General features: G+C 40.0%; 1 protein-coding gene across 2 annotated transcripts; it reads right to left on the reverse strand.

Annotated features, from left to right (window-relative positions):
- Positions 1-949: 949 nt before the first annotated feature.
- Positions 950-7,119, reverse strand: carnmt1 (carnosine N-methyltransferase 1). Of its 2 annotated transcripts, none has more exons than XM_083526751.1 (8): positions 6,922-7,119; positions 4,976-5,171; positions 4,634-4,800; positions 3,292-3,432; positions 2,841-3,019; positions 2,549-2,662; positions 2,370-2,473; positions 950-2,263 (listed from the first exon to the last, which is right to left on the reverse strand). In XM_083526751.1, exons 1-8 carry the CDS (start codon positions 7,071-7,073, stop codon positions 2,105-2,107), a joined length of 1,212 nt encoding a protein of 403 aa, XP_083382877.1. In that variant the 5' UTR covers positions 7,074-7,119; the 3' UTR covers positions 950-2,104. The 2 variants fall into 2 exon arrangements, with proteins under 2 accessions (XP_083382877.1, XP_083382876.1); XM_083526750.1 differs by having other exon boundaries at positions 2,841-3,055.
- Between the last annotated feature and the right edge of the window lie 11,081 nt (positions 7,120-18,200).

The following is an 18,200-nucleotide window of genomic DNA, read 5'->3' on the forward strand; positions in this document are numbered from 1 at the left end:
TAATGCTTTCGAGACATGATTTGAGATGTCATATGGCGGGCAGAATATCTGATGGGGTCTTGTATCAACTAGATCTCCTTCACAATCTTATGTTGCAGCCTGATATTAGGATGGGTTCCCCCTTTTGAGTCTGGTTCCTCTCAGGGTTTCTTCCTCAGAACATCTAAGGGATTTTTTACTTATATTTTATATATAAAACAATGGCAGAAAATCACCCTATCCAGGTGTGCAAAGCTTACAAAGCTTTCATATCCCTTATAATCAGTGTCCCCCACATTGTCTTCTGAGTCCACTTGTCATTTCTTCCATTCTTTCTATACTACAAAAGCACATTTCTTTCAAATTCAAACTTTCTTGCTGCTTGCCATGTTCACAACAGTGGAAGTAAAATAAATTTTAAGGTCTGTCCTTCCACCCCAATATGTGTGTGATAAAGTGCTTTACTCTCACCAACAAACAGAAACTAAATTTCTTTACATTCAGTCATGCGTTTTGTTTTGAATCTGTAGACCACACAGTAATATAAAAAGTCATGCTTTCAACCAAGCTGATCAAAAAAGTTAAGTACGACTGTCTAGCTCTTTTTATACATGTGATTTTATGTATTAAAAATCCTACCATTATGTCATGAAATCCTCTATAATTTCCACGTGGATTTCATGACATACTGGTTTTATTACAAATTTCACAAGTTTTATAAAAATAGAATAATATCGAAGATATTTTGGAGGAATTCATGACAATGGATTTAGCAATAAAATGTTCAGAAAATCATTCAAATTCGTAGAAAGTCTAAAAGGATTCTTTTGGTTTAATTCTTAAACCAAAAACCTCGTTGGCCGTGCAAAAAATACATTCAGATACATGTTGTATACCATTTCAAATGAGTCCCTCAACATGCTCAAGAACCCTCTCTAGAACGGTTGTGTGCAGATTAAGACCAAAGTTGTAGTAATCAAATCATTTTATTAAAATATATCTTGAAAGAAAAAAAAAAAAACTATTAGAATAAAAAAAAAAAAAAAAAAAAAAAAGAATGGCGCACACACGTGATTGTACATGAAGTTTAAAACAACTTATTTCCTTTGAGCTGTGTTCATGTCATTTAGTCAGCCAAAATGTTCTCAAGACAGCCATTACACAGTACCAGGTCGAACGGAGGAGTGAAGAATAAATAATTAAAAATGCAAACGAGTTGCAGCTCTAAACACAACTGAGGAATCAGACACTTCTGGATCTGAAAGCGATCAAATCGCTGAGGATATACTGAGGTATAATACGTGGATATTCAAAGGGTTGAGATGACCGTTCTTGTCTCTGAGCATTGCCGGCATTCACAATCTTTAGTCTGTTTGTTTGGAGCCTTGAATAGGTTTTCCGTTGAGAACACACTCGTGGAACGAACCAATACTCCTCTGAAAACTTTGTGACCCGGAAGGTGTGATTGAATTTGATCGAAACCGTTAAATAATATTTTATACACTGGTCAGAAATGGAGCATTGGAAAATACCCCAGTGAGCAAAGTGAGCTCCGTGAAGACGTGGTTTGTCAACAATGGAGTTGAATGAAGAAAAACTCGAGTGTCCTGCACAGAACTTATCCCCCAAACCGTCTCACCAAAAATATATAGGGGAAGGTGTGGATAATCACTTCCTGTGTTGATGGGTAAAGTCTTAACTCTCAGGTCTGCTGCTGGCCAAATGTTGATTGGTATATTTAACCCATGCTGACTTACCGTAACCCTAGATCAACATTATCCTTGCGCAACGTACCCAAGTACCCCATTGCGAATTTTGGCATTAGAGCTGTCCTCCTGTTTTCTTTACCTGACCTTACCAGTTCTGCTCGATCCCCCTTCAAATGAGTTCAGCAGTCAGGCAGTCAATTAGGACATCTCCCATCATTAGACGTTCAAATCCAAAACGTTTAAAACAACAGGTCAAGTAGGTTGTTGAGATCAATGGCCACAAGAACCCTCTATCCTGAGGCAAAGTCGTGAAAGGTGTGCGTTCTTTTTTTTTTTTTTTAACTACTGATACACAAAGAAGAAGTGTGCAGAAACGTAATAAAATTGGCTAAACTTTAAAGTTCGTGGTCTGAGGGTCATGTCATCGGCGCTTTTAGCTCGCCACCTTTACAGTTTTGGGAGTTGGAGATCAGTGCTGCGGGTTTCCGCACCACGAAAAACACACAGTCGTACAAGTACTTGAGCATGGAGCGCTCGTTCTCTGTGTAGGTACTGAGCACGGACTCTCTCTCCGCCTAGCGTGATGGGGGGGGGACAAAAAACAAAACAAAAGATCAAACATTTTATTCATGCAAAGAACCGTAATCACATTTTTCGTCACAATTTGGATCGTCGTCGTACCTCGAGCTGAAAGCCACATTTCAAAATGGTGCCCTTAATTTCTTCGTAGCTCAGCTCGATGGAGAGTTCATTCGCCATGTTCTCGAAGTGGTACAGTAGAGGCCCTGCTCAAGAACATGCTTTGTTTAGCTTCGGCGTGTCGATATTACCATAGAACACTGAGGTAAACTGGAACTCACCCAGATTGATCCACACTCCACCAGGCTTGAGAATATTCCAGATGGTGTCTATGTAGTCAAGCACGTTGTGGGCGGTATCGATGAAGAAGCAGGTGGCAACACAATCCCACGTGTCTGATTGAAACAAACAAAAAGAAAAATAAAGAAAATGAACAATTTAATCCAGCAAGATGGATCCCTATAGATAAATGCAATTATCAATTATCAGGATCACAAACAAAATCCTATTCGATTCCAAAGTATTTTGAAATGTTACATAGGATAAAACGAAGAGTTCGAGTTCACGACTCACTCGGATCTGTATACACCTCCAGGAAATCTCCGGCCGTCATGGAGAAGTCGGAATCGAGCGGGAGACTTTGCGGGTTGACGTCTGGGAAGGTCACGGCTCTCATCTGGTCTCCGGAGAGCTTGTTGTTGCTGAACTGGTGAATCCAAGGATACAACGTCAGACAGTTCTCCTTTTCGCACCTGAGCAGACGGGAGGAGTGCTCAGGGTCAGCCTTGCTTCAAAACGACAAACATCCTCATTTTTGCCTTGGCAATAGGGCACGACTCTTTCCGATATGAACGGGCACCCTCTGTCCAATCAAAATCGAGAATCCACATTTTGCTAAAACATTTTTGAGAGGTTCTCGGACTCATTTTAGATGATTCAGTCGATTGGTGAGGTTTCAGGAAAGAAAAAATAATGAAATAAAAAATATTTGAAAAAAAAACACACTTTGTGCAATGGTTGTTACCTGTTAAGGACGAAGTTGGAGCAGAAAAGCATAAAGAAGCTCCACTCGTTGCCCTGGCAGGAGTAACCGAGGCCGGCGATTTCCCATGCCAGGCGGCCCAGACCGGCTCCTGGAACTAGCACCTTCACCTCAGAGACGTCACTGCGATTCAGAAATCCGACATGATTCGTCAGCTTGTCGGTTATTACCTTCCACACCAGAAGACAGCACAAGTGAATACTCATGAGGAGAACGTTTAAGTAGTGCTTTTGATGATTGTTAATAGTTGTGATTTATTTTTTCCCCCAAAACAATGACAAGCTTTTGACTATAAGCCATGTGTATCGTGTGTTTGCGTCACACGTCAACAAACTGGCAGTCAAGTGTGACCGATTCTTAACTAGAACTACTGAAATCTAATCTTCTAACCACGGCTGTAGGGATTGATGGCCGTTCAACCACAAGGGCATACGAGGACAGTCACTAGTGTCGGGCAGGAAGGCCTGCCATGATCTGGCATGATGAATCGTTGCGTTCCAGTTCATCTCAATTATTTCCACTGGGGTTCTGTGAAAAGACACTCAAGTTCACCCGCTCCAACATACACCGACCAGGCATAACATTATGAGCAGTGAAGGACACTGATTATCTCTTCAACGTGGCACCTGTTAGTGGGTGGGATTCATTTATTAGGCAGCAAGTGAACATTTAGTCCTCAAAGTTGACGTGATAAAAGCAGGAAAAATGGGCGAGCGTAAGGATTCGAGTGGAGTTTGACGAGGGCCAGCTCTGGTGGGATGTTCCCGGGTTTGCAGTGGGCAGTATCTATAAAAAGTGGTCCAAGGAAGGAACAGTAGTGAACCTTGCGACAGCAAGTGGGGAGTGTAGAACAGACGAGCTCCTGTAGCTCAAACTGCTGAAGAAGTTCATGCTGTTGATGCTCGACAGGTCAGGACTGTTTGAACAGCAAAAGAGGGACCAACACAATATCATGCACTGATCGGTAGACGTCTTCATGGAGCTGGCTTTGTGCACAGGGGCACGGTCATGCTGGAGCAGGTTTGGGTTGTAAAATTACAACCACGACTGCAGCGTACACAGACGTTCTATACAATTCCAGCTTTTTTGGCAACGGTTTGGAGAAGAATCACATACATCCGTATGTGACCGTTGTTTTTGATGTATATGAGTGTGGAGGAAGGTACCTGTGTAAGAACTATGAAAGGCCGAAGAATTTGAAAAATGCTAATTGAACGTAGCGCATTGTGAGATACACTGCGTCATGGCGCGTGTAAAGTGGCAAACGCTGCAGCAAGAACTACCCTCCGATGCGGCGCGGGCGCATACAGCATCATATACGCACCACTTTTCAGGAGGAAACTGTATCTGTATCTCCTTAATGATAGGAGCGTAGCAGGAATCTCTCTCCCCTTTGCCCGTCTCACTCCAGTCCCGCACAAACTGCTTAATGGTGGACTTCAGCTTGTCCATGTCGAAAGTTGAAGACGGCCCAGCTCTCCTCATGTTCTCCTTCCAAAGGGGGAAAAAAAAAAAAACAGTGGTTTAGCACAAAACAAAAAAAACCCCAACACAACCATCCCATTGCTGTAACATGCATGAGAACAGCGGAGAACATTTGCTTGTTGAGGTGTCTCGCCACTTATAACTCATATCTTACTTAACCCCCCGATTCTTGTTCACCTACATCCTCGTCATACTCCATGTTTTCAAACATGTGCGTGCAGCTGTGGACGATGGCCTGCAGGACCTCGTGGTTGCACTCCATGCAGCGTCGGATCTCGGCAAGCTTATCTAGGAAGCCGGAGAGGAGCTGCTGATGACGGCGAGGAAGACTGAGGAAGTGCCTCTCGCACCGCTTCAGCCGCTCCTCGAAATGGGTCCTGGTCCGGAGAGAGACACGGAGACGATACAAGAGGGTTTGCGTCTGTAGATTTGCACTGATATGAGATACGTCGCTAATAACAAACGGCGCACGGTGTTTACACGATTGCCTCGGAACACATACAAAATCAATGCTATGTTGTAAATATGAGCAAATAGGGATGTGAACATGACCACAAAATCAAGGTCCCGATATGGCCATTCCAGTCCCCTGTCCTGAACCGACGAGGACAGTCCACCAGCACGGACCCCAACCATTGCAAAGCATTGACTAAAAGGGTGCCAATAATTGTGCCACGAACATAATATTACTTATAAAATAATATTTAATTAAACAAAATTTCTCACAGACTTCTTTGCTCATATTTACCAAGGGTGCCCATATTGGAGAGAGGCAACGTACCATTTCCATCCCACATCCACAGGGGGTGCTGTTATAAGAAAACAAATGACAAGTAGTGTGATGACCCACACAAGCTGGGACAACCTCCAAAGTTGATTATTTTCCTGTGCACCGATTTATTCCTTCATTAACGAAAGCCATTCCATGCGTTATAACTGCTGTGGCGTGTTCGCAAGACAAGTTAGACCTCATACCTCTTACTTTATAGCAGCTATAACCAGTCCTTCCCCCATAAACCTTTTGTTCACTCCAAAAAAATAGATGAATTATGAACTAGATGAAAACACGAGCGTGGTGCTTGGTGGCACAAAACTCGATAATGCGATTCTCCTTACTGAGACAAGCGCTTCGATACGTCACGTGTCCACGTTTGCTGTGCTTTAATGAGCGACCGTGGTCCACTGCGTCACATAACGGCAATAATTGACACAGCAATCAACTGTCTTCACTGCGCTAAGTGTTTCGACACGTCACATGCCAGTGTTGCCGGACTTTCCTGATTTTGCACGTTTCCCAAAAAAACGTACGCAGGCCATGAAACTGAAGACCATGTTGATTTTAGTGAATGTGTCAGATAGTTGGTTAACGGTCCCGTAACGTCACGCACTACTGATATATAAATAAAAGAACGTCCCAATCAATGAAACCTCAAATGTTAATAATGGAGGTCTACTTTGCTAAACACGGAGGGTTTTTGTTTGTATGTTGGTTTGTTTAAATGTCTGCTTATTAAGCGGATGAATATAAATCTGTGATCCGCCATGCAGCCGGAACTACTTTTAAAAGATGCCGGTAAGGCAGTTGTGGCCAATCAGAAAACTAAAAAATGCACCATTCTTTTGGCTATATTACAACTTTTATTTTCGCCAAATTATTATATTACCTTTTTTTGTAACCTATTTAAAATATGAAATCAAATATATAATTTTCCGTAAGCTATAATACGTATTAAAGTTATTTCTTACTAGTTCAAAAGCAAGCTTGAACTAAACCGTGTTACAAATCAAACACTTTCCCTCGTGTAGTACACTATGGAAGCTGCCCAAGTCATTCGTTTGTAAGCCTAAGTAGGGCACCTATATAGGGAGAAAAGCGCTTTTGGGGATTCAGCCTGAGGAAATGAGTATCTGAGCATTTGAGCATTTTTTCCCATATATTGTATGCGAGTCTGGGCATTTCATGCGGTTTTAAATATTTAGAAACATTCAAAACATTTAATAAGCATATATATATATATATTTATGAATTATATAAATAGAAAGAAAGAATCATTTTCTTTTGTTTAGCATGCCACCTATAACAGTACCGAAAACATGAGGGGTTAATAAAATGGCGACTGCTCTAACCTGTAATATCTAAACGCGTTGATGATTTTCCAGAAATGTTGTCTCTCCAGACTCGCTTCTTCCTCCGGGGAATGTTTGGGTCTCCCTCGGTAAAAACAGGGTTCCTCTTGGTTCGGCTCGGCAGATTCAGTGCCCATGTCGCTGTCGGCCATTTGCGCACAGAGCAATCGAGCAGGCTTATGTAATCGATAGCAGAGCGAATCGATGTGCCCCGTTCTCGATTGACACCTGACTACCAAGTATCGCCGATATTTAATCCGATATCAATACCGAAAAAAACAAAAAGAACCACCACATTTTATTATAAATAGCCTACTATGGACAAGATTTATCTTTTGTTAAATGTATTTAAAAAAATATTAGACAAAAAAAACGATATATCTTTAATGTCGTTGCAAAGTACCAGAAGTGCAAATAATAGGCAGATAAATAGCAGATACATATATAAAAATATGTAAATAAATAAAAAATATGACGGCAATGGGAAAATGTGCTGCTGTAGAAATTGTATGTATGTGTACATATTGCACCTGAATGTGTTCATATATATTGCACCAGTTTGATACTAGTGAAATGGATGGCTTGGCTTCACTTGAATTCGAGCTCGAGTCACTTTCTGCTTCTTCCACCTAATGTCACATCTGGGAGCTTTTGTCACCTCTGGCTTGACCATTACATCATCTACATCTGGAAGTCGGTTGCAGTGACCTGCATCTGTGTGGACCACTAGATGTCAGCATTGTACATCTGTGGAAATGAGGCTCACACTGCAGTGCAGGCAATTTTTCATTCTGACCTAAAACAATATTGTAATATGCCATTTGAAACATTAAAATAAAGAAAACACTAATAGTGAGAAACTAGAAGTGGCTGATGATCAAGATAGAGGTCAAGTCAATTCGAGAGTCTTTTATTGTCATTTCTACTCTACACAGTGGTACACAGTACACAGAGGCAATGTTCCTCCAGAAACAAAAGAACGGTAAAAATGGTGAGAAAATAAAAAAGCGTTGAGAAAGACACAAAAGAAAGCAAAACCGGCTAGTGGGATTATAAACGATTACACTATACAGGTGTGGAGCAGAAGGGTGTTAACTAAAGGTTTCTTCCTCATATCATCTAAGGGAGTTTTTCCTTGCCACTGTCGCCACGGCTGCTCATCAGGGACAAACGCACACCATTCACCTTCACTGTTGTTTTCTGTAAAGCTGCTTTGAGACAATGTCTGTTGTGAAAAGCGCTATACAAATAAACTTGACTTGACTTGACTTGACTTGACTTAAAGACGCCTGGCAGGCAGGCGCAAGGTCAGAGATGAGGTAAGAGGACACAGTATGACTTACCTTACCTTTTTTGTGACCCCGGCCCTACTGACAAAAAGACCTCCCCAGTTTCCTGTGGAAAACGAACCTTATACGACTTGTGTAATTTTGGGATTATAAACGATTACACTATACAGGTGTGGAGCAGAAGGGTGTTAACTAAAGGTTTCTTCCTCATATCATCTAAGGGAGTTTTTCCTTGCCACTGTCGCCACGGCTGCTCATCAGGGACAAACGCACACCATTCACCTTCACTGTTGTTTTCTGTAAAGCTGCTTTGAGACAATGTCTGTTGTGAAAAGCGCTATACAAATAAACTTGACTTGACTTGACTTGACTTGACTTAAAGACGCCTGGCAGGCAGGCGCAAGGTCAGAGATGAGGTAAGAGGACACAGTATGACTTACCTTACCTTTTTTGTGACCCCGGCCCTACTGACAAAAAGACCTCCCCAGTTTCCTGTGGAAAACGAACCTTATACGACTTGTGTAATTTACGTTCAGGTGTATAATATCAGGTTAGGCTGGGGGCAGGATCCGGTTCACTGCCTCTATAAAGGGATCTCAGACAACAAACACATAGACGTGCACGGTGTCAGTTTACATACCACTAAACTATAGTGTAGTTAAACAATCACATGCCTACACCTAAACCATGACCTTGACCTATTGTACCACTAACCAAACAACCATTCAGATGGTCCACATTCTTTTCTTCACACCAGTTGGTTTCTATAAAGCTAGCAAAATAAAGCATCTGGTAATATAACGCAGCTGGAAATATAATATAAGCTCTTAATTCCTTTACAGATTTTGGCAAAATTGGGTAGCCCTTACCCAGAGCGACTTACAATTATCTCATTTTTACATCTTAGCAGCGGAAGGTTCGGGACCTTGCTCGAAAAGCTTCCAATCAGATGAACCACTGACTTCATTTACATTAATGGCATTTGGCAGAAGCCATTATGCAGTGCAGCTTGCGATTATCCTATTTACACAAATGAGCAGATGAGAGTTAAGAGCCTTGCTCAAAGGCCCAGTAGTGCTAGTTCGGTGGTGCTGGGATTGGAACTCACTACCCACTGATTCGAAGTCCAAGATCTTGGACGTCCACTGATCTACCACAAGCTACAATGGAATTATGTCCGTCTTCATAAAGATACTAAAACAAACATTTTCGGAAATTTGAACTCTGAGAAAAGTGAGGCACTTCCGTAATAGAGTTCAAAGTTCGAAAAATGTCTCAAATTAAGTTTATGGGACACCTTCGTGATATACAATTTAAAATCATTAAAATGTGTTGTATCTTTATGAAGATATAAACATCATTCCATTGTCATAGTTATTGTTGGATATCATGGGAGCCAACCAAAATGGACAAGTACAGATGTTTCCACCTTTGGCGCAGCTGCATTTGTGCAAAATCTTTATCAGTGGTCTGATGTATCTACACTGTGCACTAAATGTGTGCTGTTGCCAGTGTTTGTTTTCCTTTGTGTTGTATTTGATGCAGGTAACAAAGATGAGCTAAACGAACATGATCGAAATGCAAACAAAGGTTAGGCGATCATAAAACAGCACTGCTTAGGGCAGGCAAGAGCAACAACAAGATCAAAATTCAGGATTGCAACATTATTCGGGAACCACTGGTGAAGATCAACAAGGTTTTGTAGCCTGCATTCTGGCATGACACCAAAGTTGTGCATTGTGCCCAAAGTTTAGAATAGGTAACCATGTCAAAAATTTAAGCACCTTTGAACCTTCTGACCAAACAGGGTGCAGCTCAATGGCAAGAAGTATTACAATGGAAATATTCTGAAATGAGGAGTAACATTAGTGTGACAATGTGGTACAAGCAGCTGAAATCTTCTTGATATTTTTTCTCCAAAGCAACATGGAAGGCTACCACCCTGGTTGCCATACCTTTATGTAATCTTTAATACTGCAGCTAATAATAAAAGTTAATATAGATTTGAGCTAAAGTAGAAGTTTGCTAGTTAGTTACTGTTCCGTGTCAGTCTATATCCTGCACATTTTCATGCTAATTCACACCTACTAGCCTGCTCTTCCTTATCATTCACCATCAACCAAACATAGAAGGAAGAAGATTGACACATCCTTCCTCTGAGATATGTAAGGCCAAACAACTGCTTTTTTTTAAAAAAAAACTGTTTTTTAAAAAGATTAACTAGTTGCCCTTCCACCCAAGACTATGACTCCATTAATTCCTGGTCAAAGATCGCTGTGGCATCGGCAGGAGCATTAAGCCAGATTTGTACCCGCAATAGGAACATTAAACTGGCCCAAATGTCTAGTTGTAGCGCATGCTTATTTGAGAAAATGACTTTGTGTGGAAGGTTTGAAAGTCAATAAGACTGGGATATTTGTGTGGTAACTGCAGGACCTAATTCGAAATGGTCAGTTCTGCTTACATAAAATTGTGTGCATCTGAGTTTAGTGGTCACTCAAATACAGATACACTCAGGGTTCCTGTTCAAACAGCACTGCTGAAATCACACACACAGACCGATTCAGGTTTTGTGTGTAGGTGCCAGGTCGTTTGTCTCCAACTTCCTGGTCTGTTTCACCTCAGCAGAGTAAATATTTTCCGTGTGCCACAGCAATCGCAAGAGCTTTTTATCTCTATCCCTGTTACCTCATGCGAACCTTTTGTTCACCTTCAATAGATTAGCTTTTGTTCACTGCTTTATTTGATGCATCAGCCAAATTGGCCTCGTCTCCTCTGCCTCCTACAATCTAAGTCATTGTGATGCTTATACAAGTGGAGTCTCTTTTCTTTTCTTCCCTTTTTTTTCTCTTCTCTGCTCAGAATGTGTTGATAAGGAGATGTAACAGTGACAAGCAAACTTTGCATAATATCATGAAATCTTATCCTATTCACTATTTTGTGCATGGTCATGGAAGTCTAAAAGCACAATGGACAATATCCATAGCACGCCTTTCCTTTCAACAGGCTAGTGTCCAAGTTCTGTACCCTTGAGGATACAGAATACCAATAATGCGCTTTGTATTTGGTTGTGAATAAAGGGCAAGGCACCTTTTTTGACACAAAACCAGTCTCTCTTGGACCTTGTGGTTGGCTGGCGAAGATGATATTTGATGAAGATGACCATATGATATGTTGTTGTCGCACCTCTTTATAATACTAATACTGAGCAGGAATATGGGTAATGGACATAGGATCCATTAAAATAGGGAGTAACACAGGAGCTTTTGAGGATGGATTTGGACTTAATGTCAAATTTTTAGGATTACAGTTTGCATTTGATCACCATTACTGCACACTCCAATATCGTTTAGCTGTAATAAGTAGACATTCGGTGCCACCCAGATGAGAATGGGTTCCCTTTTAAATCTGATACCTCTCAAGGTTTCTTCCTTATGCCATCCCAGGGTTTTTTTCCTTGCCACGGTCGCCAGTGGCTCTCTCATTAGGGACAAACGTACACTTCTAAAGAACATTTCTTTTTATTACCACATTATCTGTGTAAAGCTGACAATGTCCTTTGTTATAAGCTCTATACAAATCAAAATGCATTGAATCGGACGCAGTTTATTTCCTCTCTCATCTCTCTCTCTACACGATCACAACTCAATACAATTCAATTCATTTTTATTTGTATAGCGCTTTTAACAATTACCATTGTCTCGAAGCAGCTTTACACAGATAAAGTGGTGATTAAAAGTGAATATGTTCTTTATAAGTAAGTTTGTCCCTGATGAGCGAGCCGGTGGCGACTGTGGCAAGGAAAAACTCCCCGAGATGGCATAAGGAAGAAACCTTGAGATGAACCAGACTCAAGAGGGAACCCGTCCTCATCTGGGTTACACAGAATGTCCATTTGTAGCATATATACGATGTATATAACTCACATGCAGACCGTTCTTTCTCGCGATTCCAAAACACTGTTCTCTTACAGTATTATCTTTAGATGTCCTCGAAAGTTGTAGTACTCCATTTATAACCATAATCCCTCTGTGTCAGCGGTGAGCGAGTGGAGGGTGGAGCTGGACGGAACGAGCGGTAAGCAACACCTACAGCTGATGAGAGAAATCAGTGCTCTTTGTTTCAGTCTGGCGACGCCAATTAAGAGGAGCGAGATACCGGCATTTTTTGGCATTTTGGCATTTTTTTAATTAGAACCAGATCATGTGGCTAAAAGATTACATTTACATGGTTTTACAATTGCATGGTTTTCAATGCATATACAAGTTAACTATGACTTTGATAACCGTTGTTCTTTGAGTTAAATCACGAGTCAAATTTGACCCGCTAACACAAAATATGTTGGCAGCTTTCGAACACGTTACAAGGGTTGAATTTCACTTCGTACACATACATAAATCTTTTTTACCGAAGTAAAAAAAAAAAAAAAACTAATTTATTGACTTCTCACTTTTTAAATTGATGCATCACATCATCAACTTTCATATAGATGCAAATCAGTGAATCTTACCCTTCGTATTGTGGACAAAAGTTTATTTATTCATTATATCATCATAATTGACCATCTATTGTGGTTACTCATATAAAGAGAGGACTGGAACTGCCAACTGAAATCCACTTGGTGGTGAATTGAATTCATTCATTGGCCAGAATTACCTCAGCCTTTTAGGTTGCTCCTTTTAGGTTAGTCTTTTAGATCAGACTTAGGATTCTTCATAAAGATTTTATCATACGTTGGCTTGGGAATATCTGGAACTCCTACCGGAATATTTGCCATATATGAATACTCAGAGTAAAACTAAGATAGGAAAGTTTCAATGATACTGTCAACCTCTTGAGAAAATTTACATGTACCTAATTGACCGATGCTCTTATCCAGAGCGATTTACAATTATCTAATTTATACATGAGTAATTAAGGGTTAAGGCATTGCTCAAGAGTTTAGCAGTGGCAGCTTGGTGGGATTTGAATTCACAACCTTCCAATCGAAGTGCCAACTTTTTGTTGTGATTTGAACTCACAACCTTCCAATCGGAACGCCAACATTTTAACAATTGGTGTACCACTTACACAAAATCGTACACAGCTACACAAAAGGATCATTACTAATACATTCTAATGACATTGCAACATTTCAGATTGAACCTGGTGAAGACCTAATGCTCACTTCCTTAACTGTCCCTTGAAAGTTCTCGATGACATAAAAACTGAGAGGAATTTAAGAACTAGACAGGGGAAAGGAAGTGCAGATGCTGCTGTAAAATATGAAAATATGAAACGAGTGCAGTATTTTGAGCTCAGCATTTTAATCCTTGTCCAGCTCTCCAATACAGGAATGTCTAACAATAACTTGATCTCCAGGCTTTAAAGTAGCCAAGACTGCACCAAACATTTTAGATTTTCTAGATTCCCTGGACAACGTGGACTAATAAAGTTCAATTATGTGAGTTCTACAGTGTGATACATCAATATCACAAAAATAAATTAATTCATTCATAAAAAATTATATGTCTTTGATAGATATGTTTTTGTTGATTGCTGAAGAGCTAAAGCAGCAGATTACTGGAGAGCCCTTTAAAATAATCTCATTGTTTTTTAATCATGCTGCTAATTAATTCTGCATACGTCTTCAATAATTCACTGGGAATTTTTTTTTTCCTTTTGTAGTTTTCGGCAAGAGCAGCTATGAATAATTTATTCCGACAGCCCAATCACACTCTGATGGATGTGGATTGCTATTTCCATAAAGTCCACAGGCCACATTCTCTCTCTCTCTCTCTCTCTCTCTCTCTCTCTCTCTCTCTCTCTCTCTCTCTCTCTCTCTCTCTCTCGCTCTTTTTTCTTTGACTGTCTTCGGCAGCACAGAAGGTGTTAGAAGAACTTGCTTAGACGCTTTGATTCCTCAAAGAGCTTTGGAAACATGTTCAATCTTGAGAGAGTTAAAAGTTTTACGACTTCAAATTAGAGGTTCTCCTTGATATATGTGATAGAAAAAACGCCTGGAATATACAATTCTTCACTATTCTTTAGCTGTTGAAAGAGGCCTGCAGGTTTTATGCTGGAATGCTAAATTGTTCTTTAGATCTATCTATTTCATGATTCCTTCTAATGAGAGTCATGATTCTGCCTTTAAGCATGATGCTGCCTCCACCGTGCCTCACCAACAGTATGGTGTTCTTTTGGTGATTTTAGTTTGTATGTCTTTTTCTTATGTCAGTCATAGTTTAGGCTAATTGTTTGTATACATGCGAGAAAAGGCTTCCATCCAGCCACCCTGCCCGAAGAATACAATATTTTAGTACCGGTGCCAGATATTCCTGCAGTTCCTTCAGAGTCACGCTATGTTTCTTAGATTCCTCTGCAATAAGTTCTTCTGGTCCCTAATTTTTGTAAAAAACTTCCTGTTCTTGGTCATGTCATTGTGGTGCCCCTTTTTTATCACTTGTTAATAATCATCTTTATTGTGTTACATGATAGGGGGGAATTGATTACCTCATGCATAGATTCCAGATTCTGGAAAATCCTGAAATACACAAATTACAGGTCAAAGGGATCAGAATCAATGCATCAGTCAGTTACAACATGTTACAATGTCTGACATGAATTGACAGCATGAGCAGAGAAAACTTTACAATGAGAAAATCATATTTAGCTAGCAAGGTAGCTGTTTTAACAAGAGCGATATTTAGACTAAAAGTTTCTTATAGTGTCAGACATTACGTTCTTATCGTTTTTTGTCAGTTTTCAAAATCAAATTTGATCAAAACCTAGTTTTTCACTTTTATTTTAAAAAAGGTATATAGACATCCATCCTCTTACAATTACACATGGTTTTTACTCAAACAGTTGTCACACATTTGAAAGCACACACTTTTACACAATGTACTTCTATGTAATTAGTGTATTACAGTTTCCCTTCACTAGAATTAAGAGGTCCAAACCTTCAAAAAGCCCTGACATCAACCAACTGAACCCAGACCCCATCAGTACCTGATCTAATAGCTGAATTGTAGCTTAATTAAGACAAATTCCCACAGTCATGACCCATGATTTGAAAAAAATAATGTGGGCTTCATTAATAATTGGAGCATTTTTGAGGGCAAGGCTGGCCTGTTAGGGCGGGACGGTGTCCATCCCACTCAGGAAGGTGCTGCTCTCATTTCTTGTAGTATAGGTCATAGTCTCAGAACAGCACTAGTTAACAAGTGACTGTCTAGAGCCAAGGCCAGGGAGCAGACAGACAGGCTAAACCGACCGTCTGCTAGCTGCACAGAGTCGTTACTCAGGATCCACCAAATTGAGACTGTGTCTGTCCCCCGAGCGAAACCAACATATAGGAATTCTCAGAAAGTCTGTTTTAGTAACCTGATTAACATAAAATTAAATAGGACTAAACGCACAGCCAGCACCTCTGATCTAAAGATAGGATTGCTGAATATTAGATCTCTCACGTCTAAAGCGCTTAATGTAAACGAAATTATTACCGACCAGGAGTTTAAAATAATGTGTTTGACAGAAACATGGATTAAACCAAATGAATATTTAGCATTAAATGAAGCGAGTCCTCCTGGGTATAGTTACATACACCAACCCCGTCTAAATGGCAGAGGAGGCGGAGTCGCAGCTATTTATAATAATAATCTAAGCGTCACACAAAAGACTAAACACAAATGTAAAACATTTGAAGTTCTTTACACCAGCATAAAATATTCAGTGTCTGAAAGCAGGTCCAGTCAGACAATTCCACTCATTATTATTTATAGACCCCCAGGGCCCTACTCTGATTTTCTCATAGAATTTGCAGATTTCATCACAAATTTAGTTACTTCTCTAGACAAAGCTTTAATTGTTGGTGATTTTAACATTCATTTTGATCATCAGGAAGACTCCTTAAGAGCAGCTGTTGTGTCCATTCTAGATTCAGTTGGAATTAATCAGAATGTTATAGGACCCACTCATAGTGGTGGACACACTCTCGATTTGTTGTTAACATTTGGATTAAAAATAAAAAACGTAGTCATAATTCCACAGTCTGAAGCTATTTCAGACCATTATCTCATCTCTTTTAAAATTTGCCTCAGTCATTGCATTACTACTTCACCACGTTATCGTGTTAAGCGTACTTTCACGTCAGCTACAACAGCGCGTTTTATTAACAATCTTCCAGAAATTACGATATTAGATAGATCTCCGTCAGACCCTGCAGAGCTCGACTGGGCCACTGAACACCTAGAATCAACATTACGTTATACCCTAGATGATGTAGCTCCCCTTAAGACCAAAATGATCAGGGAGAAAAAATTAGCACAGTGGTATAATGATCATACACGCACCTTAAAACAGACCACTCGAAAATTAGAACGTAAATGGCGTCAAACAAAATTAACAGTATTTCAAATAGCATGGAAGGGGAGCCTCCTAATTTATAGAAAATCTCTTAGTGCTGCTAGATCAGCATATTTCTCCACCCTCATAGAAAATAACAAGCATAATCCTAGATTTTTATTCAGCACGGTAGCAAAATTAACAGGGAATAAAAGCACTGCACTCACATGCACACCATCATTAGGTACTAATGATTTCATGAACTTTTTTAATAATAAAATTGAAAACATCAGGCAAAAAATCCAGACGGTTAATATAAAGCCAAATTATTTTACAAGTAACCCTGTAGACAGCAGTGTAATTATAACAGACAATCAATTACAAAGTTTTACTCCTATTCACGAGAATGACTTAATTTAATTAATTTCCTCATCAAAATCATCAACCTGCATTCTCGATCCCTTGCCTACAAGTTTCTTTAAACAGATCATTCCAGAGGTAATTGAACCTGTTTTAAAAATAATAAACTCTTCCATTAGCACTGGTTTTGTACCAAAATCCTTCAAACTGGCAGTTATCCACCCCCTAATTAAGAAACCTGACCTTGACCCATGTCAGCTGTCCAACTACAGACCAATATCAAATCTCCCCTTCATAGCCAAAATTTTGGAAAAGGTTGTAGCACAGCAGTTATGCTCACACCTACTTATGAATAATATTTTTGAAATGTATCAGTCAGGATTTCGGCCTCATCATAGCACAGAGACGGCGCTAGTTAAGGTGGTAAATGACCTGTTATTGGCCTCTGATCAGGGTTTTGTCTCCTTACTTGTTTTGCTCGACCTTAGTGCAGCTTTTGACACCATTGATCACACTATACTACTTGCTAGACTTGAGAACGTTGTTGGAATAAAGGGAACGGCTCTCTCTTGGCTCAGGTCTTATTTGACTGATCGCTATCAGTTTGTTGATGTTAATGGTGAGTTCTCCACACTCTCTGAGGTAAAGTTTGGTGTTCCTCAAGGATCTGTCTTAGGCCCTCTGCTTTTCTCTTTATATATGCTGCCTCTTGGAGAAATTATTCATAAACATGGTATTAGATTCCATTGCTATGCTGATGATACACAGCTATATATTTCAGCAAAGCCAGATGAGAGAGATCAGCTTAACAATGTTAAAAAATGTGTAAAGGACATTAGACAGTGGATGCTCGATAACTTTCTTCTGCTAAACTCAGATAAGACGGAAGTACTTTTACTAGGACCACATGCAGCTAGAAGCAAACTTTCCGATTACCTAACATCTCTGGATGGTGTTTCTGTTTCAGCGTGTACGGCTGTCAAAGACCTTGGTGTGATTATTGACTCGAGTCTTTCCTTTGAGGCTCACGTGAATAATATTACCAGGATCGCCTTCTTTCACCTTAGAAATATTGCTAAAATTAGAAATATGATGTCGTTACAGGATGCAGAAAAACTAGTTCATGCTTTTGTTACTTCTAGATTAGACTACTGTAACGCTTTACTGTCTGGGTGTGCGAGTAGGTGCATAAATAAGCTTCAGTTAGTTCAGAATGCAGCAGCAAGAGTCCTCACTAGATCTAGGAAATATGACCACATCACCCCTGTATTAATCAGTCTACACTGGCTCCCAATCAAATCTCGC

Source organism: Silurus aristotelis (assembly GCF_946808225.1).
Source record: "Silurus aristotelis genome assembly, chromosome: 23".
Classification (NCBI taxonomy): domain Eukaryota; kingdom Metazoa; phylum Chordata; class Actinopteri; order Siluriformes; family Siluridae; genus Silurus; species Silurus aristotelis.